The sequence below is a fragment of the Lampetra planeri genome, chromosome 69 (genome assembly GCF_965212315.1).
Source record: "Lampetra planeri chromosome 69, kcLamPlan1.2.h2, whole genome shotgun sequence".
Taxonomy (NCBI): Eukaryota; Metazoa; Chordata; class Hyperoartia; order Petromyzontiformes; family Petromyzontidae; genus Lampetra; species Lampetra planeri.
In genome coordinates, this window is record NC_136174.1 from 2,785,872 (window position 1) to 2,808,319 (window position 22,448).

The 22,448-nt window shown below is 56.4% G+C and overlaps 1 protein-coding gene across 1 annotated transcript in view; it reads left to right on the forward strand.

Moving 5' to 3' along the window:
• The first annotated feature begins 484 nt into the window (after nucleotides 1-484).
• LOC144737430 (uncharacterized) overlaps nucleotides 485-22,448 on the forward strand; it is a 41,728-nt gene continuing 19,764 nt past the window's right edge. Inside the window, exons 1-15 of the mRNA XM_078620108.1 lie at nucleotides 485-613; nucleotides 8,544-8,706; nucleotides 12,173-12,346; nucleotides 12,657-12,813; nucleotides 13,550-13,577; nucleotides 14,446-14,548; nucleotides 15,013-15,036; nucleotides 15,251-15,271; nucleotides 15,403-15,495; nucleotides 15,761-15,824; nucleotides 15,962-16,060; nucleotides 16,176-16,319; nucleotides 21,295-21,390; nucleotides 21,742-21,860; nucleotides 22,120-22,272. Of these exons, the coding sequence (XP_078476234.1) occupies nucleotides 8,545-8,706; nucleotides 12,173-12,346; nucleotides 12,657-12,813; nucleotides 13,550-13,577; nucleotides 14,446-14,548; nucleotides 15,013-15,036; nucleotides 15,251-15,271; nucleotides 15,403-15,495; nucleotides 15,761-15,824; nucleotides 15,962-16,060; nucleotides 16,176-16,319; nucleotides 21,295-21,390; nucleotides 21,742-21,860; nucleotides 22,120-22,272 (1,437 nt within the window). The 5' untranslated portion in view covers nucleotides 485-613; nucleotide 8,544. The remainder of the gene's footprint in view (nucleotides 614-8,543; nucleotides 8,707-12,172; nucleotides 12,347-12,656; nucleotides 12,814-13,549; nucleotides 13,578-14,445; nucleotides 14,549-15,012; nucleotides 15,037-15,250; nucleotides 15,272-15,402; nucleotides 15,496-15,760; nucleotides 15,825-15,961; nucleotides 16,061-16,175; nucleotides 16,320-21,294; nucleotides 21,391-21,741; nucleotides 21,861-22,119; nucleotides 22,273-22,448) is intronic.

Here is a 22,448-nt window from a genome sequence, read left to right on the forward strand (position 1 = left end):
GCCTCTTCACGGCAACCCTCACTGAGACACCGTTATTGATTGATATTCACATTTCAAATTACACGGATTATAATTGCGCCAAATATGCAGTATTTCACGTGACACATTTAAATGTAACTGACATCACCTCCTCTCCATATTCTCTCTGCCCACCCTCTCCCCTCCCTCCTGCGCCCACTCCCCAACCTCTCCTCACCCCCTCCCCACCCTCTCCCATCGCTCTGCATCAACCTCTCCACTACCTCCTCCCTCCCTCCAATTCCCCCCCCCCCGCACTTAAAATAATGCTAATACGCAACACACAACCACCCCGGTGGCCACGTCACGCATATATTATGTTAAAGTGACGAACACCGCAACACCCGTCGGGCCCCACCCGACGCATAAATTATTATAATTTATAGGCGGAGTCGTGTTGAGAAGAACCCAAGGCTATCGGAGAACACATTATTTGGTTGCGGGTAAATTATGTTAATTTGAAAAGCATAAATTATGCTGATTAAGGGCGCGCCGGTACTGGCTTCCTGAGCTTGCTCAGAGCGAGTTCGAACCGAGAGGTCTTTAGGGTTTTTGCCTCCGAAGCCGCCTTTGTCTTCCCGAGTCTCTGTCCAAGGTGAGTGCCCGTGTCTCGCTCACCCCCCCGTGTCTCTCTCCGTATCTCACTCCCTGTGTCTCTCTCACCCCCCGTGTCTCTCTCACCCCCCGTGTCTCTCTCACCCCCCGTGTCTCTCTCACTCCCCGTGTCTCTCTCCGTCTCTCACTCCCCGTCTCTCACTCCCCGTGTCTCGCTCACCCCCCCGTGTCTCTCTCACCCCCCGTGTCTCTCTCACCCCCCGTGTCTCTCTCACCCCCCGTGTCTCTCTCACTCTCCGTGTCTCTCTCCGTCTCTCACTCCCCGTGTCTCTCTCCGTCTCTCACTCCCCGTGTCTCTCTCCGTCTCTCACTCCCCGTGTCTCTGTCACTACCCGTGTCTCGCTCACCCCCCGTGTCTCTCTCACTCCCCGTGTCTCTGTCCCCGTGTCTCTCTCACTCCCGGTGTCTCTCTCACCCCCCGTGTCTCTCTCACCCCCGTGTCTCTCTCACCCCCGTGTCTCTCTCACCCCCCGTGTCTCTGTCACTCCCCGTGTCTCTGTCCCCGTGTCTCACTCCCCGTGTCTCTCTCACTCCCCGTGTCTCTCTCACTCCCCGTGTGTCTCTCACTTCCCGTGTGTCTCTCACTCCCCGTGTCTCTTTCTCTCTCAGTCTCTCTCTCACTCCCCATGTGTCTCTCTCCCCACTCCCGCTTCCCGCTCTCCTCAAGGTGTGGCTCTCCGTTTCTCAGGTTTCTTTCCGCCAGGTGAGTCCCCCCCCCCACGCCCCCCACTCCTCTCGCCCCCGCCCACTCCTCCAGCCCCCCCCACTCCCGCCCCCCCCCGACTCTTCTCGCCTCCCCTCCCACTCCTCTCGCCCCCCCCACTCCTCTCGCCCCCCCCACTCCTCTCGCCCCCCCCACTCCTCTCGCCCCCCCCACTCCTCTCGCCCCCCCCACTCCTCTCGCCCCCCCCCACTCCTCTCGCCCCCCCCACTCCTCTCGCCCCCCCCACTCCTCTCACCCCCCCACTCCTCTCACCCCCCCCCCAACTCCTCCCGCCCCCCCACTCCTCTCGCCGCCCCCCCCCCACTCCTCCCCCCCCCACTCCTCTCGCCCCCCCACTCCTCCCGCTCCCCCCCCCACTCCTCTCGTCCCCCCCACTATTCCCTCTCGCCCCCCCCCCCACTCCTCCCCCCCCCAACTCCTCTCGCCCCCCTCCCGCCCCTCCCGCCCCCCCCACCCCTCCCGCCCCCCCCACCCCTCCCGCCCCCCCCCCACCCCTCCCGCCCCCCCCACCCCTCCCGCCCCCCCCCACTCCTCCCGCCCCCCCCACTCCTCCCGCCCCCCCACCCCTCCCGCCCCCCCCCCACTCCTCCCGCCCCCCCCACTCCTCCCGCCCCCCCCACTCCTCCCGCCCCCCCTCACTCCTCCCGACCCCCCCCCACTCCTCTCTCGCCCCCCCCACTCCTCTCTCGCCCTCCCCACTCCTCTCTCGCCCCCCCCCACTCCTCTCTCGCCCCCCCCCCACTCCTCTCTCGCTCCCCCTCCTCTCGCCCCCCCCCCCCCCACTCCTCTCGTCGTCTCTGTAGGTCTGGCTTTCTGTGGGTTTATGTGGGTCTCTGTAGGTCTGGCTTTCTGTGGGTCTCTGTAGGTCTGGCTTTCTATGGGTTTATGTGGGTCTCTGTAGGTCTGGCTTTCTGTGGGTCTCTGTGGGTCTGTAGGTCTGGCTTTCTGTGGGTTTATGTGGGTCTCTGTAGGTCTGGCTTTCTGTGGGTCTCTGTAGGTCTGGCTTTCTGTGGGTTTATGTGGGTCTGTAGGTCTGGCTTTATGTGGGTCTCTGTAGGTCTGGCTTTATGTGGGTCTCTGTAGGTCTGGCTTTCTGTGGGTCTCTGTAGGTCTGGCTTTCTGTGGGTCTCTGTAGGTCTGGCTTTCTGTGGGTATCTGTAGGTCTGGCTTTCTGTGGGTATCTGTAGGTCTCTGAATCTGTACAATCACGCGTTTTAGAAAATTTGGTTGCTATCCATTTTCCCGTGGTGGTGGTTGTGATAAACCACTTGGTTGAGCTATCATTTGTGCTGGCCAGGTCGCGTGTCTGAACAAAGAGCTACGTAGTTTAGTGGAACCTTACACCTCGTAAAATATTAATAGTTTAGTTTCAGTGTGGGTCTCTCTGTGGGTGTCTATGGGTGGGGGCTTCGATGGGCATTTAATTATTTACTGACGTTTTATCCAGGTGGTGGGTGAGTGTGGGTGGGGTTAGTAAGTTAGTGGGTGGGGAGGTTAGTAACTTGATGAGTGAGTTGGTGGGTGGGTGAGTGAATCTGTGGTGTTAGTGAATTAGTGAGTGGGTGAGTGAATGCGTGGAGGTGAGTTTGAAGGTGCTTTTGTGGCTGGGTGGGTGAATTGGTGAGTGGATGAGTGCGCTGGGAGGTGGGTTAGTGGATGGGTTGGAATGTAGGCGGGGTGGGTTAGAGGGTGCGTGAGTGGATGGTTGGGTGATGTGAACTGGTGGGTGGGTTGGTGGGTGAGTGACCTGGTGGGTGGGGTGAATAGGCAGACTGATGGGAGAGAAATAGGTGGGTGATGCAGGGTGCTTTTCTGTGTAGGCGGTTGTGCTTCGTGAGCGGTCGGGTTAATGAGTGAGCGAGGTGATGTCGGGTTGGATGAGTGGGTGGTTAGGTGCAGTGGGTCTCAGTGGATTTGGTGGGGTGCGTGTAAGCGTATTGATAAGTTTCGAGGTGACTGAGATGATTGGCCAACCCATGGCACCTTTAGGGTCTGTCCGTACCCTGCACCTAGCCTGGCACAGTAGGGGAGCACAGGTGGTGCATCGGCCGGTCATCTCAGCCAGTCAATCCCATGGCACCTGCAGGGTCTGTCCCGTGACCTCCTGCTCGCGGGCATTCGACCACATCACGTGGCACTCAAGGTGCACCTAGCCTGGTACAAGCGCCGTGGCGACGTCACCGCCGCTTTGTGGCGAATGGCAGTTGTTTTTGTGCGGGTGAATGAGTGAGTGAGTCTGTCTGTGTCCACCCGATATTTGGGGAGCGGTGGTGCAGCGGTTAGCGCTGCCCGGCCACCCGAGTTTGATTCCCATTCACGGCCACCGACACCACAGTGATGGCGATTGTCTAAACGGGGTCCTGGGATTCCCCTAGGTCGACTCTGCCTCAAATGAGTTGCCTGGTGCAGTGGTAGTGCAGTTAAACATCGCCACTAGGGGAGAGACAAAGGCGGCCGGGCGTGGTAGTGCTGGCCACCCACCCCCTCGTGTGCCACGTGCTGCTGCTAGTTACTAACAGCACTTGCCCCTATAGCCCTGCTAGAGGTTACCTGGGGAAGCTTTGTGTATATGGTACATAGGCACTACTGCTGCTACTCGCGACTTACAGCACTTTCCCCCAACCGATCTGTGGGAAGCAACACGGTAATCTTTGTGTGCTGTTGGGTGTGGATGTTTGTGTAGGGTGCGACGGTGTGTGTGTGTATAACGGTGTGTGTGTCTCCCACACTCTCACTCTCTCCCCACCGTGTCTCTCTCCCCCCCGTGTCTCTCTCTCCCCCCCGTGTCTCTCTCTCCCCCCCGTCTCTCTCCCCCCTCGTGTCTTCCCCCCCCCCCCCCGTGTCTCCCCTCCCCCCCGTATCTCTCTCTCTCCCCCCCGTGTCTCTCTCTCTCCCCCCCGTGTCTCTCTCCCCCCTCGTGTCTCTCCCCCTCCCCCCCAGTGTCTCTCTCGCTCTACCGCCGTGTCTCGCTGGGTGTTGTTCTTGTGGAATGTTCATCATCCCCGCGGGGTTCAAAGTTAACTCCCCCCCCACCTCATCCTCCCCCATAGCCCCAGAGAGAGAGAGATTGAGGGGTAGAGATGTTCACACAGCGATAGCTCACATGGGGGAGGCTACACGACCGCAGCTCACGCACAGACACACACTGGTACACACACACACTGGGACACAACAACAACAACCGCCATTCGCCACTAAGTGGCGGTGACGTCACCACGACGCTTGTGCCAGGCCAAGTGCACCTTGAGGCCACGTGAAGTGTCGAACGCCCGCTGGCAGGTCACGGGGCAGACCCAGGTGCCACGGGTCGACTGACCGAGATGACCGAGATGACTGGCTGATGCACCACCTGTGCCCCCTACTGTACCATCTTGCTGTGCTTTAGCCACCCGGCGCTCCGCTCGTTGTTGTGAGCGTCGCTCCTCCGCCCTCTGTTGTTGGAGAGCGACTACCTCCAACTGCCCAGTAGCGTCCTTCACGAGCCTCCTCCACTGAGGCCGATCTTGACACACACTCTGACACACACATTGACACACTGAGACACGGAGATTGACACACACACCGCGCCAGGTGTACGATAGAGTGATTGCACCCCGCCCCCTCCATCCTCCCCCTCACCTCCCTCCACCTGCTTCCCCCTCTCAATCCCTCCCACCCCCTACCCCTCCCTCTATCACCCCCTCCACCCCCCCTCACCCTCACCCCCTCACCCCGTGACCCCCTCCCCCTCAACCCCTACCCCACTCTGCGGGATTTTCCCCACCCGCAGGCGAATTCCTTTCAGATCCGTTACCTGCCGCTCCCCCCACCGTGTCAGATAAGAGGATTTCCCTACATATAGCCGAGTCTGTGTGTCGGATCAGAGGGTTTCCCTCCAGATAGCCGAGTCTGTGCGTGTCGGATCAGAGGGTTTCCCTCCAGATAACTGAGTCTAGCAGTCCAGGTGGGTGAGTCAACTCTCCTGGTCTGAGGACTCACCTGGTGACAGAAACTCCACTTGAACTCAAACCCACTCGCCTGCTCACCCGCTCGTTCACCCCGCTCGCTCCCCCGCTCGCTCGCTCACCCACCAACTCGCTCACCGACTTGCGAATTCAGCCACTCCCTAACCCACTCGCTCACCCACCCACTGACTTGCTCGCCCATCCACTCGCCCATTCATTGTCCCCTCCATTGTCCCACCTGCCTACTCGCCCAATAATCCACCCACCCATCCACTCACTCACCCACTCACTCACCCACCCACTGACCCACCCATCTACTCACCCATTGACTCGCTCACCCGCTCGCCAATCCACTCGCCCACTTTCACCCATTCCACCCACTGACTTGTCAACTCATCCCACATCTATTACCAGACCATGTTTTTGTCTGCATGTTCACCACAAGTATGATTTAATGCAAACATCATTCCTTGCAAAAGGTTTCTGTCTGGCGTTTTAACACTCGCCCCTCTTTCCCAATTATGACTCCTTGTGGTGTAATCTTTCTGTGTCACTCCGAGTTCGAGTCTGTGCCCTCAACTGACCGCACCTATGGGCTCACCTCGCCTGACCAATTTGCTCACTCCGCCTGCTGCAGTAGCCAGAGCCAATGCATGCACGGGCAAGTCTATGGGTGTTTGTGTGGTGAGTCTGTGTCTCTGTGTAAGGAGTGAGTCTGTGCGAGTCTATGGGTCTGTGTGTGGCGATTGAGTCTATAGATCATCAGCCACTCGCTCACCCACCCACCCGCTCGCTCACCCACCCGCCCGCTCGCTCACCCACCCGCCCGCTCGCTCACTTGCCCACTCGCTCACCCACCCACCCGCTCGCTCGCCCACCCGCTTGCTCGCCCACCCGCTTGCTCGCCCACCCGCTCGCTCGCCCACCCACCCGCTCGCTCACCCACCCAGTCGCTCGCTCACCCAGTCGCTCGCTCACCCGCCCGCTCGCTCGCCCACCCGCCCGCTCGCTCGCCTACCCGCCCGCTCGCTCACCGACCCGCTCGCTCACCCACCCAGTCACCCACCCAGTCACTCACTCACCCACCCGCTTGCTCGCTCGCTCATCCACCCAGTCACTCACCCACCCAGTCACTCACCGGCTCGCTCGCTCACCCACCCACCCACCCGCTCACTCACCCACCCCGCCCGCTCGCTCGCTCACCCACCCGCTCGCTCGCCCACCCACCCGCTCGCTCGCCCACCCGCCCGCTCGCTCGCCTACCCGCCCGCTCGCTCACCGACCCGCTCGCTCACCCACCCAGTCACCCACCCAGTCACTCACTCACCCACCCGCTTGCTCGCTCGCTCATCCACCCAGTCACTCACCCACCCAGTCACTCACCGGCTCACTCGCTCATCCACCCAGTCACTCACCCGCTCACCCGCTCTCTCCTGATGGTGACCAGCGCCTAGCGCCGCACTGCGAATCCCCAACAGAGTCGAGAGTTTCGTCGCTGCCCATCCCCTAGGTCGACTCGGCCTCAAATCAACGTGGTGGTGTCGGTGTGGATTCTTTGTGTGTCAAATATCAGCACTGGGAAGAGACGAAGGCGGCCGGGCGTGGTGCTGGCCATCCACCCACCCTCGTGTACCACAGCGCCGACCATCAGAGGCGCTGCTGCTACTCGCTACTGACAGCACTTGCCCCCAAACAGTCTGTTAGAGGCTATGTGGGGGATTTTTGTCTGTGTGTGTCTTAATAGGCGCTGCTACTCGCTACTTAACAGCACTTGCCCCTACAGTCTGTTAGAGGCTACACGGGGGACCTGTATGTGTGCGTGTGTCTTTGTTGCATTTCAGGAATGTAGACAGACCGGCTAATGAACTTACGAGAGCGCCTCATTTAATAGGGGCAGGTTGTGGGTGTGTGGATTGTGTGTGGGTGTAGCGGTTAGCACGCTGCACTAAGAACCTGGCGACCCGGGTTCGATTCCCGCTGACGATCAACACCGGTGATGAGTATCTGGAGCGGTGGCGTAGTGTAGTAAACATCGCCACTGGGGGGGGGAGACGAAGGCGGCCGGGCGTGGTGTTTCCACCTACCCCCTCGTGTGCCACAGTGCCGGCCTTCATAGGCCATGTTACTCGCTACTAACAGCACTTGTCCCTACAGTTTGAAGGCCACACGGGGGGTGCGGGTGCGGGTGTGTGTCTGTGGGTGGGTGGATGTGTGGGTGGGTGTGTGGATATTTGGGTGTGTGGGTGGGTGTGTGGATATTTGGGTGGGTGGGTGGGGGTATGTGTGTGTGTTTGGGTGGGTGGGTGGGGGTATGTGTGGATGTTTGGGTGGGTGGGGGTACGTGTGGATGTTTGGGTGGGTGGGTGGGGGTACGTGTGGATGTGTGGGTGGGTGGGGGTATGTGTGGATGTTTGGGTGGGTGGGTGGGGGTATGTGTGGATGTTTGTGTGGGTGGGTGGGGGTATGTGTGGATGTTTGTGTGGGTGGGTGGGGGTATGTGTAGATGTTTGTGTGGGTGGGTGGGGGTATGTGTGGATGTTTGGGTGGGTGGGTGGGGGTATGTGTGGATGTGCATCTGCCTGTCATCTCTGTCGGTCAACCCATGGCACCTTGGTCTGACCCATGACCTCCTGCTGCACCTAGCCTGGCACAGCGGTCAACCCATGGCACCTGGGTCTGACCCATGACCTCCTGCTGCACCTAGCCTGGCACAAGCGTTGTGGTGAGATCACCGCCACTTAATGGTGAAGGGTGTTGTATGGGTGTGTCTCGTTTAGGGGTGTGGGTGTGTGGGGAATGGTGGTGCAGCAGTTAGCGCTGCGATACGAACCCGGTGACCCGAGCTCGATTCCCGCTCACGGTCACCGACACCACAGTGATGGCGATTATATAAACGAGGTCCTGGGCCTCCCCTAGGTCGACTCTGCCTCAAATGAGTTACGGTGCTGGCGAACCCACCTAGCGTGCTACAGTGTCGGCCTTCATAGGTGCTCGCTAACAGCACTTGCCCCAACCAGTCTGTTCCAGGCTACGTGGGGGATCTTTGTCTGCGTGTGTCTGCGTGGGGTATGGGGTTGTGTTGAGTGCACTGTGGGTTCTGTTTAGAACACAGGACCTCGTATCTGCTGCTCGTCAGCAATGTCACGTTCTGTGCTGCAACGTTAACTGTATGTGTGTCTTGTCGTTTATATTAACCCATGCAATGTTTGTGTGTGGCTTCACCCTGCGTTGGCGCTCGTCAGCATGGCGGACCCCGTGGACCCCGTGTCCCTGCTGTCCGTGAACCGCTCCACAGCCATCGACTTGGCGGCCCAAGCTGAGTGGGCCTCCAAGCGCCTGCTGTGGGTGCCCTCGGAGAGGCTGGGCTACGAGAAGGCCTCCCTCAAGGAGGAGAGCGGAGATGAGGTGAGTGGGTGGTGAGGAGGTGAGTGGTGAGGTGAGGGGGGGGTGAGTGGTGAGGGGGGGGGGTGAGAGGTGAGTGGTGAGGGGGGGGGTGAGTGGTGAGGTGAGGGGAGGGTGAGTGGTGAGGTGAGGGGGGGGTGAGTGGTGAGGTGAGTGGGGGGGTGAGTGGTGAGGTGAGGGGGGGGGGTGAGTGGTGAGGTGAGGGGAGGGTGAGTGGTGAGGTGAGGGGAGGGTGAGTGGTGAGGTGAGGGGAGGGTGAGTGGTGAGGTGAGGGGGGGGGTGAGTGGTGAGGTGAGGGGGTGAGTGGTGAGGTGAGGGGGGGTGAGTGGTGAGGTGAGGGGGGGGGGTGAGAGGTGAGGGGGGGGGTGAGTGGTGAGGTGAGGGGGGGGGGTGAGAGGTGAGGGGGGGGGTGAGTGGTGAGGTGAGGGGGGGTGAGTGGTGAGGGGGGGGGTGAGAGGTGAGTGGTGAGGGGGGGGGTGAGAGGTGAGTGGTGAGGGGGGGGGTGAGTGGTGAGGTGAGGGGAGGGTGAGTGGTGAGGTGAGGGGGGGGGTGAGTGGTGAGGTGAGTGGGGGGGTGAGTGGTGATGTGAGGGGGGGGTGAGTGGTGAGGTGAGGGGAGGGTGAGTGGTGAGGTGAGGGGGGGGTGAGTGGTGAGGTGAGGGGGTGAGGTGAGGGGGGGTGAGTGGTGAGGTGAGGGGGGGGGGTGAGAGGTGAGGGGGGGGGGGTGAGTGGTGAGGTGAGGGGGGGGGGTGAGTGGTGAGGTGAGGGGGGGGGGGTGAGTGGTGAGGTGAGGGGGGGGGTGAGTGGTGAGGTGAGGGGGGTGTGTGAGTGGTGAGGTGAGGGGGGGTGAGTGGTGAGGTGAGGGGGGGGTGAGTGGTGAGGCGAGGGGGGGGTGAGTGGTGAGGCGAGGGGGGGTGAGTGGTGAGGCGAGGGGGGGTTAGTGGTGAGGCGAGGGGGGGGTTAGTAGTGAGGTTAGGGGGGGGGTGAGTGGTGAGGTGAGGGGGGGGGGGTGAGTGGTGAGGTGAGGGGGGGGTGAGTGGTGAGGTGAGGGGGGGGTGAGTGGTGAGGTGAGGGGGGGGTGAGTGGTGAGGTGAGGGGGGGGTGAGTGGTGAGGTGAGGGGGGGGTGAGTGGTGAGGTGATGGGGGGTGAGTGGTGAGGCGAGGGGGGGTGAGTGGTGAGGCGAGGGGGGGGTGAGAGGTGAGTGGTGAGGTGAGGGGGGGTGAGAGGTGAGTGGTGAGGTGAGGGGGGGTGAGAGGTGAGTGGTGAGGTGAGGGGGGGTGAGAGGTGAGTGGTGAGGTGAGGGGGGGTGAGAGGTGAGTGGTGAGGTGAGGGGGGGGGGTGAGAGGTGAGTGGTGAGGGGGGGTGAGAGGTGAGTGGTGAGGGAGGGTGAGAGGTGAGTGGTGAGGTGAGGGGGGGGGGTGAGAGGTGAGTGGTGAGGTGAGGGGGGGGGGGGTGAGTGGTGAGGGGTGAGAGGTGAGTGGTTAGTGGGGGGGGTGAGAGGTGAGTGGTGAGGTGAGGGGGGGTGAGAGGTGAGTGGTGAGGTGAGGGGGGGTGAGAGGTGAGTGGTGAGGTGAGGGGGGGGTGAGAGGTGAGTGGTGAGGTGAGGTGGGGGTGAGTGGTGAGCTGAGGGGGGGGGGTGACTCGACTCCAACTCGGGGGTGAGTGGTGAGGTGAGGGGGGGGGGTGAGTGGTGAGGTGAGGGGGGGGGGGGTGAGTGGTGAGGTGAGGGGGGGGTGAGTGGTGAGGTGAGGGGTGAGAGGTGAGTGGTTAGGGGGGGGTGAGAGGTGAGTGGTGAGGTGAGGGGGGGGTGAGAGGTGAGGTGAGGGGGGGTGAGAGGTGAGTGGTGAGGTGAGGGGGGGGGGGTGAGAGGTGAGTGGTGAGGTGAGGGGGGGTGAGAGGTGAGTGGTGAGGTGAGGGGGGGGGTGAGTGGTGAGGTGAGGGGGGGGGTGAGTGGTGAGGTGAGGGGGGGGTGAGTGGTGAGGTGAGGGGGGGGTGAGTGGTGAGGTGAGGGGTGTGCGAGTGGTGAGGGGTGTGCGAGTCGTGAGGGGTGTGCGAGTCGTGAGTGAGGTGAGGGGTGGGATATGAGAAGACCTCGCTGAAGAAGGATAACGGATATGAGGGTGAGGTAGGACCTCCTTTGCCAGTACCAAAATATGAGAATATCTTTTCCCCTCTTCTTGGTTCTTTCGGTAAAGGCACGTAGAAGGGAAATAATAAAATAATCAAACATAAAATAAAATTCTCATGACTTTTCGGCCACAACACAAGCAGCCGTCCTCATGTGAAGAAACAGCTGTCAGAAAGATAGCGTTCCAATGAACACTGCTAAGCTTGGCAGTGTATTTAAGCTGGGTGGGAGGAGCAGACTGCCTTGACAAAGGAGTTTACATATCAACAGAGGAATTTAACATATTGATGCTAAAGAACTGCAACTACCCTACTAACAAGGGCCATACAAAATTTTGAACTTAAAAATGCGTCCGCTATATTTGGTCAAACATTTGATTAACTCGCCACTAATGTGATGGCTGGAAGAGAACAAATGGGGCGGATGTTCCCCACCCCTGCCCTACAGGATAGAGCGGGGGGGGCGGGGGGGGTGCCAGCCTCGGAACGGGGTTCCAAGGGGCCATGGCACTCTGATTGACCCCGGAGGACACGTGATCAACCCCGGGGGGGGCTGAGGGGACCACGTGTCCAGGTGGAGATCCTCCTCAAGGGTCCCTGAGTGGGACCGATTTCGTTGTTGCCAGTACCAATTTCGTTGTTATGGGATCCACGCTCTCCGTTCTACAACACGGGACTCGGGCCCGAGTTGGAGTCGAGTCCGCTATAACTGCAGTGGTTAGCGTAGATAGCCTGGTGGTCTACCGCCAGGGGCAGTCCCCCCTTGTGTTAGCGTGTTAGTGTTAAATAAACGTGTTGCCTCCAATAGAAGCCTGAGTCTCCGTTTGAGCCCACTACACAAACAAAAAAGATACTCTCATCAACGCTTTGTCTTTGAAACTGATTGGTCCACACCAGAGACAGCTTTCTTTTGAGCCTAGTCTTAAAACGGTGTTAGACCAAAGGACGCCACAAGGTGTACAGCTCAAGACAAGCACTATCAGAGTAATGAGAACTTGGGGTGAGCAGAGACATTATGGGACCTCCTATGCCGGTACCAATTCTGAGAATAGGTTTTCACCTTTTTTGGTGTGGACCAATCGGTTTCAAAGACAATGCATTTCTCATCAGAGTTTGTTTTTTGTTTGCATTCTGACCACAAGCATTGTGGTTAATGCAGACATGATTCCTTGTAAAAGCTTTCAGTTTGGTGTTTTAACATCTCAATACCTGCCATTAAAAAAGGGGAAAATCTATTTTCATGAGGTGAGTGGTTAGTAGGTGATTAGGTGAGTCGTGGTGGTCGAAAATTGCAGGTGGTGGTTGTTGCCAATGGCTGTGGTTGCCACCTGGCGCTCCCCAGGTGGTGGTGGAGTTGGTGGAGTCTCGCCAGCGTGCCACCTTCAACAAGGACGATGTGCAGAAGATGAACCCTCCCAAGTTCGAGAAGGTGGAGGACATGGCGGAACTCACCTGCCTCAACCAAGCCAGCGTGTTGCACAATCTGTGGGAGCGATACCACTCTGGGCTCATCTACGTGAGTAGATCGATCGCTCATGCACGCACTAGCTCATTCGCAGCTCCACCACTCACTCGCTCCTAACGCCACCACTCACAGCTCCACAACTCAGCCACTCACTCACAGCTCCACCACTCACTCAGCTACACAGCTCCACCACTCGCAGCAGCACCACCACTCGCAGCTCCACCACTCTCCATTTTTTAACGGTACTTGGGTCTGTTTCTGCGTGGTGATCAACCCCTACAAGTCTGTGTGGTGGGGTCTGTGTGTCCTGTGTGGTGGTGGTTGTTAACGGTTGTGTGTCTCTCTGTCTTTCTGTATGTAGACCTACTCGGGCCTGTTCTGCGTGGTGATCAACCCCTACAAGGCCATCCCCATCTACACCGACGCCATCATGGACCTGTACAAGGGACGCAAACGGCACGAAGTGCCACCACACATCTACGCTGTGTCGGAAACTGCCTACCGTTGCATGATGCATGGTAACTACCACTACTAGTACCTCTACTACAACACATCTACGCTGTCGGACACGGCCTACCTTAGCATGATGCATGCTAACCACTACTACCACCACTACTATCACTCACTACGACTACCACGACTACAACTACTTAGACCACTACCATACCACTACTATCACTACCATACATCTACGCTGTGTCGGACACAGCCTACTGTAGCATGATGCATGGTGACTACTACTAGTACCACTACTACCACTACTACTATTAATCACCATCACTACTACCACTCACTACGACTGCTATCACGTATAATACCACTACTTCTATCAATCACCACTACTTCTATCAATCATCACTACTACCACCACCACTACTACTACCACTCACCACTCACTACTACCATTCCTACAACTACTTCCACCACTATCACCACTACTGCTACCACGTCACTACCACACATATGCACTGTGATGCATGGTAACTACCACTATTACTACCATCATCACCGCCACTACCACCATTACTACCATCATCGCCGCTACTACCACCATTACTACCATCATCGCCGCCACTGCAACCACCACCACTACCATCATCGCCGCCACTGCAACCACTACTACCATTGCCACCACCACTACTACCATCATCATCGCCACCACTGCCGTCATTGCTGCCACCGCGACTGCCATCATCGCCGCCACGCCATGCTGGTTGTGATATCTGTTTGGTCTCTTCCCCTGCCCCTCTGTAGATCGTGAGGACCAATCCATCCTGTGCACGTGAGTGCATTACAAAGACACAGACAAAGATCCCCCAGGTAGCCTCTAGAAGGGATGTAGGGTCAAGTGCTGGTAGTAGCCAGTAGCAGCGGTGTCTATGTACAACAAAGATCCCACGTATAGCCTTAACAGACTGTAGGGGAAAGTGCTGTAAGTGAGTAGCGAGCGCCTAATGAAGACCGGCATGGCACACGAGGGGGTGGGTGGTCAGTACCACGCCCGGCCGCCTTTGTCTCCCCAGTGGCGATGTTTTTGCGCACCAGGTACTCATTTGAGGCAGAGTCGACCTCGTGGGGGCCAGAACCAGACTAGTTCAGGTAATCATCGCTGGTGTTGGCTGTGAGCGGGGATCGAACTCGAGTCGCCAGATTCGTAGTGCAGCGCAGCGCTAACCACTCCACACATTTATAGCCGAGTTGACCTAGGGGTAGGTACCAGGACCTGGGTGTGAGTTTTCACTCTGTGGTCACCTGATGTTGGTCGTAGGGTGGCAGTCCAAATCGGCCGGTCGTCTCTGCTGGGGTTCGTGCAGCATGCTAACAGCTGCGCCGCCGCTCGCTCACCCGCCCACTCGCTCACCCGCTCGCTCGGCCGCTCACTCGCTCGGCTACTGTCACTCGTTCACTCACCCTCTGATTTGTAAATCGACTCCAGCATCTTTCTTGATTTGAAGCTTTCGTGACTGCAGGAATCCAGACTCTTTGGTGCTTTCGGTAAGGCCACGTGGGTAAAAAAAAAAATAGATCGCGTGCTCTATTATTTTTCTTCCCTACGTGACTTTACCGAAAGAACCAAAGAGTCTGGATTCCAGCATCTTTCTCCTCCTGTCTCTCCACCAACCTCCGCCTCTCCCTCTGCTTTCCCCCAGGGGTGAGTCTGGTGCCGGCAAGACAGAGAACACCAAGAAAGTGATCCAGTACCTGGCTCACGTCGCATCCCAGCGTGGACGCCCTGCTGCTCACGGACTACCGGTACTACGACTACTATCACCACTACTATCACGCACGACCACTTTCACTACCGCTCTCATTACCACTACCTCCGATACTATTACCATTACAACTAACACTGCTAAAACCATCACCACTAGTAGTACCACTCCCACAACCATTAACTACAACCACAACAATAACCACAACCACCACACCAGTCAACATCACCACAACTATGACCACCACAACTACTGCAACCACCACTACCACCACTACGACTACCACCACCATAACCACCGCCACTGCTGCTGCTTCTCGTCTTGTCCTTAATGCTACAAATTTGCTTCACTAACGCTTGACGCCCCCCCCCCTCTCTCTTTCTCCGTGTGTCTCTCTCTCTCCGTGTCTATCTCGCTCGCCCCCCGTGTCTCTCTCTCTTCCCGTGTCTCTACCGGTTTCTCTCTTTCCCTGTCTCTTGCTCTCTCTCTCTCTCCCCGCTTCAGCCCGAGTCTCCACGGATCTCGAAGGTAAGAGCCAGTGCCTAAACAATCACGGTTGGGTGGTTGGGTGGGTGGGTGGGTGGTTGGGTGGGTGGGTGGGTGGTTGGGTGGGTGGTTGGGTGGTTGGGTGGGTGGTTGGGTAGCTGGGTGGCTGGGTGGCTGGGTGGCTGGGTGGCTGGATGGCTGGATGGCTGGGTGGGTGATAACTCTAACGCAATGTTTTTTGTTTATTCCCAAACAGGCTTCTAGCGCGTTCACATATGTAAGTTACTCACTAACTCGCCCGCTCACGCACTCGCGCAGGATGATGACGACGACGATGATGATGATGATGATGACGACGACGACGATGATGATGATGATGATGATGTTGACGACGATGTTACCCCGCAGGGTGAGTTGGAGAAGCAGCTGCTGCAGGCGAACCCCATCCTGGAGGCGTTCGGCAATGCCAAGACGGTGAAGAACGACAACTCGTCCCGCTTTGTAAGTCTACCACCAACACTACTATCACCACTACTACTACTACTACCTCTAAGCCACTACTACAACCACTAAGCCACTACCACCACTACGACATCCACTTCAATCACAACCATCACCAACAACCATTATCAACCACTCTAGCCATAGTGATCAACGTTCGTGTTGTTAATGTTGTTATCCTTTGTAATGCTGCTCATGATTCTATTGAGGTGGTGATGGTGATATATTGGTGGTGGTGGTAGTGACGTTGTTGTTGTTTCTTCAGGGTAAGTTTATCCGGATCAACTTTGACGTCACCGGATTCATCGTGGGAGCCAACATTGAGACTTGTATCCTGCAACATCGCAGCAGTGGTGGTTGCGAGGTGGTGATTGTGGTGGTGCTTGTGGTTGCGCATCGGTGGTGGTGCTGGTGGTGGTGCTTGTGGTTGTTTGTGGTTGTTGTCTTGACCTGGCGGGGATCTCAGATCTGCTGGAGAAGTCTCGCAACATTCGCCAGGCCAAGGATGAACGCTCATTCCACATCTACTACTACCTGCTGCATGGAGCATCACCCGCACAGAGAGGTGAGAAACGGATACTAACCAACTCGCTCACCCACTCACCCACCCACCCACTCACTCAATCATGATGAGTCTACTGCTGCTGATGAGTCTACTGCTGCTTTTCTTCCCACCACAGAGGAGCTCCTGCTGGAAGGTTTTCCGTCCTACCGCTTTCTCTGCGGTGGGCCCATCGCTGTGCCCGGAGCCCCAGACAAGGAAATGTTCCAGCAGACCGTCGAGGCGCTCACCATCATGGGCTTCACGCAGGAGGAGCAGATGGGTGCGTGCACCCAGCCTGGCATGGAGGAGGCTCCACACTTGTGTGTGTCTGTGTGTGGGAAGCGGTAGTGTAGTAGAGGTTAGCGCTACGAACCCGTTGATCCGAGTTCGATTCCCACTCACGTTCAATACCAGGTGACGATTATCTAAACTGGTCCTAGGACTCCTCTAAGGCGACTCGGCCTCAAATGTGTACCTGGTGTGGTGTGTAGTAAACATCGCCCCTGGGGAGACAAAGGCGGCCGGGCGTAGTGCTGACCAACCACCCACGTGTGTGCCGTGTCGGCCTTCATAGGTGCTACTCGCTAACAGCACTTGCCCCAACAGTCTGTTAAGGCTATACGGGGGATATTTGTATTTTGTGTCTGTGTGATTGGAAGGCTGCTAGACGTTTGTGCAGCCCATGGGCTTGTAATTACCAACACACTGTTCCGGCATCGGCACAGCCACACAACATCATGGATGCACACCGGGTCCAAGTAAGAACATCTGCTGGACTATATAGTGACGGAACAGCGGAAGCAGGCCCATGTCCTTGACACCAGGACTTACCGTGGAGCTGATCTGCCCACTGTGACCATCGACTTGTCATCTGTAAGATGCGCCTGCCATTCTTCCACTCTGGTGGTAGGTGTACACCCAGGACCCCATTTAAACCCACAGTGGCCTGGTCTCAAATAGCTGATGAAAGTTGCAAGTGAGAGTGATTTTATTTTTTACCTACGTGACTTTACCGAAAAAACCTAAGAGTATGAATCCTTGCAGTCACGAAAGCTTCAAATCTAGAATGCAAGTGAGAGTTTCATCATCTCTTGCAGCTGGGCTTGGCATCGTCCCCAATTCCTCCTATGCCGAAGGGGAAATGGGCGAGGTTTTGGACTCTGGCTCGTGCAGCTGCAATTTCTGCTTTGGGTGCACAGTCCAGACCTCCCCAGAGACCATGGCTGATGGAGGAGGTGTTCCAGCTGGCTGAAAAAACATGACAGGCCCCCATTCTCACCATCTACAGCATTCTCACATCAGAGAATAAGGAGGCTTACCGCAGCCTTCGCTCGGCGGTTTGGAGAGCCGTATGGCACTGCAAAGATGGGTGGTGGTCGTGGGTTGGCCGACGCGATGGAGTCTGCCTCTAGCCTGTTATCACAAATCATTACTTAACTCCAAAAATGTTAATTGAAGCGCCACACCTATCACGGAACAGGTTTGCAGATTTGCGGAACATTTCTGTGAGGTCTTGGGGGAGGGGAAATCCCTCCGTCTGGGAAAACATCATGGGGCAAAGTGGGGATGACTCTGTTGAGGCTGCGGTGCCTCAAATATTGGAAGAAGTCACCCCCTGTGAGTGGCTGGCTGAAATGCCACCTGTTGAAGTACAGAAGGCAATCCAGAGACCAAGAAAAGCATCGAAGAGGTGATCTCCCAAGCGAAATGCTGAGAGACTGCCCTACATAACACCATAATAACAGTGGACCACTGGATAGGTTCTGCATGATTGGAAGAATGCCCTGGTAGTTCCGCTCTTTAAGAAGAGCGACTGCAAAGACTAGCAACTACAGGGGAATCGCCCTCCTGTGTGTGCAGGGAAAAGGTCCTGGCAAGGATTTTTCAAGATTGTCTTGCCAGGCTAGCTGAGTGAGATGCTCACGGAGCCACAATGTGGTTTCAGTAATGGGCGGTCCTGCACAGATGCCATATTTCCTGTCCGGCTGCTACAGAAGAGGTGTAGAGCATTCCTACTGGACCTACATCTCTGCTTTATTAACCTGGTAAAGGCCTACGATACCATCCGTAGGCCTAGACTCTGGGTTATTCTTCGTGCTTTTGGAGTTTCTGACTCTGCTCAATCATTTTAAGGACCTTCATGATGATGGGCAGGCCCAGGTAAAGCTACATGGCTGGGAGTCTGAACCATTCCTTGTTCACCTTGAGGTGTGACAGGAATGTCCTCTGACTCCCACATTATTTAACATCTATTTCGACCATGTAGTTTGTGAAGCCTTTGATAGCTGTACCAGCGGAATTTCTATCTGGTACAGATAAAACGGGTGGCTGATCGATGCCCAGGTGTGGTCGAGGAATGGCTGCCTATTGGTCAACCATGTTACATTTGCTGATGATCTGGGGATTGATGCTCACTCAAATGAGGAGTTTGAGGTGCTGCTGCTAAACCTGGAGCATGCCACTAAGAGGGTGGGGCCTTACCATCAGTCCCACCAAAACGAAGCACATGCCTGGGTATTTTGTGCCATCAGACAACTCTACCCCCACAACTCCCCATTGGTGATGGGGCAGTTGTTGAGAAAGTGGAGAGTTTCCATACCTGGGCAGTGTGCTCATGCCGTTGTCCAGATTGACAGCAGAGACCTAACTCTGAATCAATCGAGCGGCATTATCTTTTCATCGGCTGCGTAACACTGTGGCAGCTTCCAGGTTTGTCGCTCCACGAAGCTTCGGGTCTTCTTTGCCATGGGCATGCGATTTGTTCTCTCTGCTTGTGAAACGTGGACCCCCTTTAATGGAAGCTCTTCGCCAGTTAGAAACATTTACGTTGGCCTGCCTACGATCCATCCAGGGTTTAACCAGGCTGGATTACAAATCTTTGAAAGATCTAAACAAAGTCCTATCGGTGAGCTCTTCCAGCAGACAAGGCTGCATTGGCTGGGTAATGTAGCCCACATGCCCAGCCACCGCATGCCTAAACATCTTTTGTTCGGCCGGATAGAGGGGGCTAAATGGGTGCGACACGGGCTGGAGAAGAGATTGAATGATGTGGTACAGGAGGACATGGAGCTGAGTGGACTTACCGATGACTGGTACCAGCGGTGTCAAGATCGGCCTCAGTGGAGGAGGCTCGTGAAGGACGCTACAGGGTAGTTGGAGGCCGTCGCCCTTCAGTAACAACGGAGGGCAGAGGAGCGACGCTCACAACGAGCGGCGCGCCGGGCGGCTAAACACAGCAATTTGGCACATTAGGGGGCACAGGTGGTTCATCAGCCAGTCATCTGTCCGCTAACCCATGGTACCTGGCTCTGACCCGTGACCTGCCAGCGGGCGTTCGACACTTCATGTGGCTTTAACTTGCACACAGCCTGGCACAAGCACCGTGGTGATGTAACTACCACATATTGGCGAATGGCGGTTGTCTGTACGCCTTTGTCTGTTGCATATCTAGAATGTAGATGGACCGGCTAATGAACTCGCATCGGCACCTCATTTAATACGGGCAGGTTCACCGTGTGTGTGTGGGAGGTCGTCTGTCTGTCTTTGTGTGTGGGAAGCGGTAAGAGGTAAAAACAACGAGCCTACCTTTACCCTACCACAATACAATCACTCTACCCTACCTTTTTCCCTTTAGCAGGTAAGGTGAAAGGTAAAAAGCAACGAGCCTACCTTTACCCTACCTTTTACCTTTACCCCATACAAATTACCCGATTTACAGGGTAATTACTGGGGTACTACACATGATAAAGGTTTATAATGGTAAATGCTAGAATACTCGGATTCCAATTTTACGCGCTGGTTGTTGTCGTTGTTGTACCCTCAAATCTTGTAAATCAATTTTAACCCACTTCCCAATGTGGTATCGACTGCAAACTTGATATACTTATGTCATACTGATGACAATACTATATTCTATCATAAAAAATGTATATATTTTTAAACATTTTTTTTTATGTTATGTTGCGGCTTGGGTCCAATTGTCCACAGTCAACTGACGTTGGTTGTAATTGGCCACGGTCCCTTACATTACGGTAAGCTTTGCGGCCACTTCCTGGAGTTGTGGAGTTCTGCATTTACTAGTACATTTGTAATAACACGCTGGAGACGGCTTGTAGAATCGGTCCTTTTATTTCACTTCCTTTGCAGTTCACAAACACTCCCCGTTGCTGGCAGGCAACGGGAAGCGGGCAGACAGTCACCAGAGACCCACCACCACCACCACCACGTGGCACCCGGAGCCCCACTCGCGCGTGGCCTCTCCCTCTCTTAGTTCCGTGTCTGACCCCGTGTCTCTCCTCTCTCCCCTTATTTAATGCCTGGGTCACGTGGTACACTCCAGCCAATCCTCAATAGCCTGCGCCGAATTTTCCAGATCCCCCATCAACTCCCGGGACCACGCCCCCGACTTGTCTTCCCATTGGCTGAGGCCAAGACCAACGAAACCAATCAACTAGCTGACATCCCGTGATCACGCCGGGGCCATGCTCCCAGGCTCTCCCCCCATTGGCTGTAAAGCGGGACCGGCAAAGCCGATCACCACGTGAATCTGACATAGGCTCTTATTACACATTTAATAAAAGCGTGTTTAAAAAAAAGTTTTTTTTAAATATTACTTATTAAATGGAGGCCACGGACTGCCACGGAGCTTTTAGCGGTTAACAAGGTACCGTATTTACCGGGGAATACTTTGCGCTACATTTACCCTACCGGGTAATTCTTCCGAGCTACCTTTACCCTACCCTTTACCTTACCCCTTGGCATGTCGACACCTTTACCCTTCACCTTTACCCTTTTACCCGGTAAAAAGGCTAAATTACCTTGCCGAGGCATAGCGGTAGTGCAGCGGCTAGCGCATTGCCCTACGAACCAGGCCACCCGCGTTCGATTCCCACTCGCGGCCAACACCAGGTGACGATTATCCGAACCGGTCCTGGGCCTCCCTGCGATCGGCTCGGCCTCAAATGAGTCACGTGGTGCAGCGGTGTGTAGTAAACACATCACCACTGGGGGAGACGAAGGCGGTCGAGCGTGGTGCCGGCCTGCATAGGTGCTCACTAACAGCAGGCTATAAGGGGGGATCTTTGTCCTGTCTGTACGTATGGGTGTATGCACCTAGTCTGGCACGGCGTGCGTCTGTCATTTTAAAAACGGATCTCCCACCCATGTCTCTGTCACACCCGTGTCTGTTTATCTCTCACCCATGTCTCCTGTCTCTCACCCGCGTCTCTCTCACTCACTCGTGTCTCTTCCTATAGCTGTCTTCAAGATCGTCTCGTCCGTGCTGCAGTTTGGGAATCTGGTTTTCAAGAAGGAACGAAACACAGACCAAGCCTCAATGCCTGACAACACGGGTAAGAATCCACTGCTACATCATCATCGCCACCACCACTACTGCTACCCACTCACTCATTCACTTGCTCGCCCACCCGGTCTCCTACACTCACTTGCTCTCCTACACTCGCTCACTCCCAATTCATTCATTTACTTACCCACCCAGTCATTCGCTCGCTCACCCAACAGATGAACGATCGTTGATTGCCTGCAACAGCATTTACTGCAGCAACACCATGACCTCCTCTCTCCCCGCGTCTCTCTCGACGTCTTTCTCCCCGTGTCCACCTCTCACCCCGTCTTTCTCCGTCTCTCTCTGTCTCTCTCCACATCTGTCTCTCTCTCTCCACGTGTTTCTGTCTCTGCTGTAGCTGCCCAGAAGCTGTGTCGTCTGCTGGGTATCCCGGTCACGGACTTCACTCGCGCCATCCTCTCCCCGCGCATCAAGGTCGGCCGAGACTTCGTGCAGAAGGCGCAGACCAAGGAGCAGGTGTGTGCCGTGCTAGGGTCCGCTCAGCCTGAACGCGCACTGACACACGCGCACTGACGGTGTAACCACTACACTATGAACCTGGTGACCTGAGTTCTATTCTCCTCCCTCCTCCCTCCATCTCCATCACCACCACAATCTCTTTTCTCCTCCATCACTTTCATCTCTTCCTCCACCTCCTCCTCCTGCATCCACCTCCATTCCCTACACACCACCTCCACCACCACTTCCCACCACCTCCATCGCCCTCGTCCGCCAGGCCGACTTTGCGGTGGAGGCTCTTGCCAAGGCGTCTTCGGAGCGCCTCTTCCGCTGGTTGGTGCTGCGCATCAACCGGGCGCTGGACCGCACCACGCGCCAGGGAGCCTCTTTCATCGGCATCCTCGACATTGCCGGCTTCGAGATCTTCGAGGTGACCCCAACGCCCCCCCCCCCCCCCCCCCCCCGGCCTTGTCTCCACAACTCCAAGGAGTTACCTCCCATGTCTGTCTTCTCCCCCCCGCCACCCCGTATCTATCTCTGTCTGTCTCTCTGTCCCTATCTCTCTGTCTCTCTCTTCCTCCCCATGTGTCTCTCTCACAAATATGC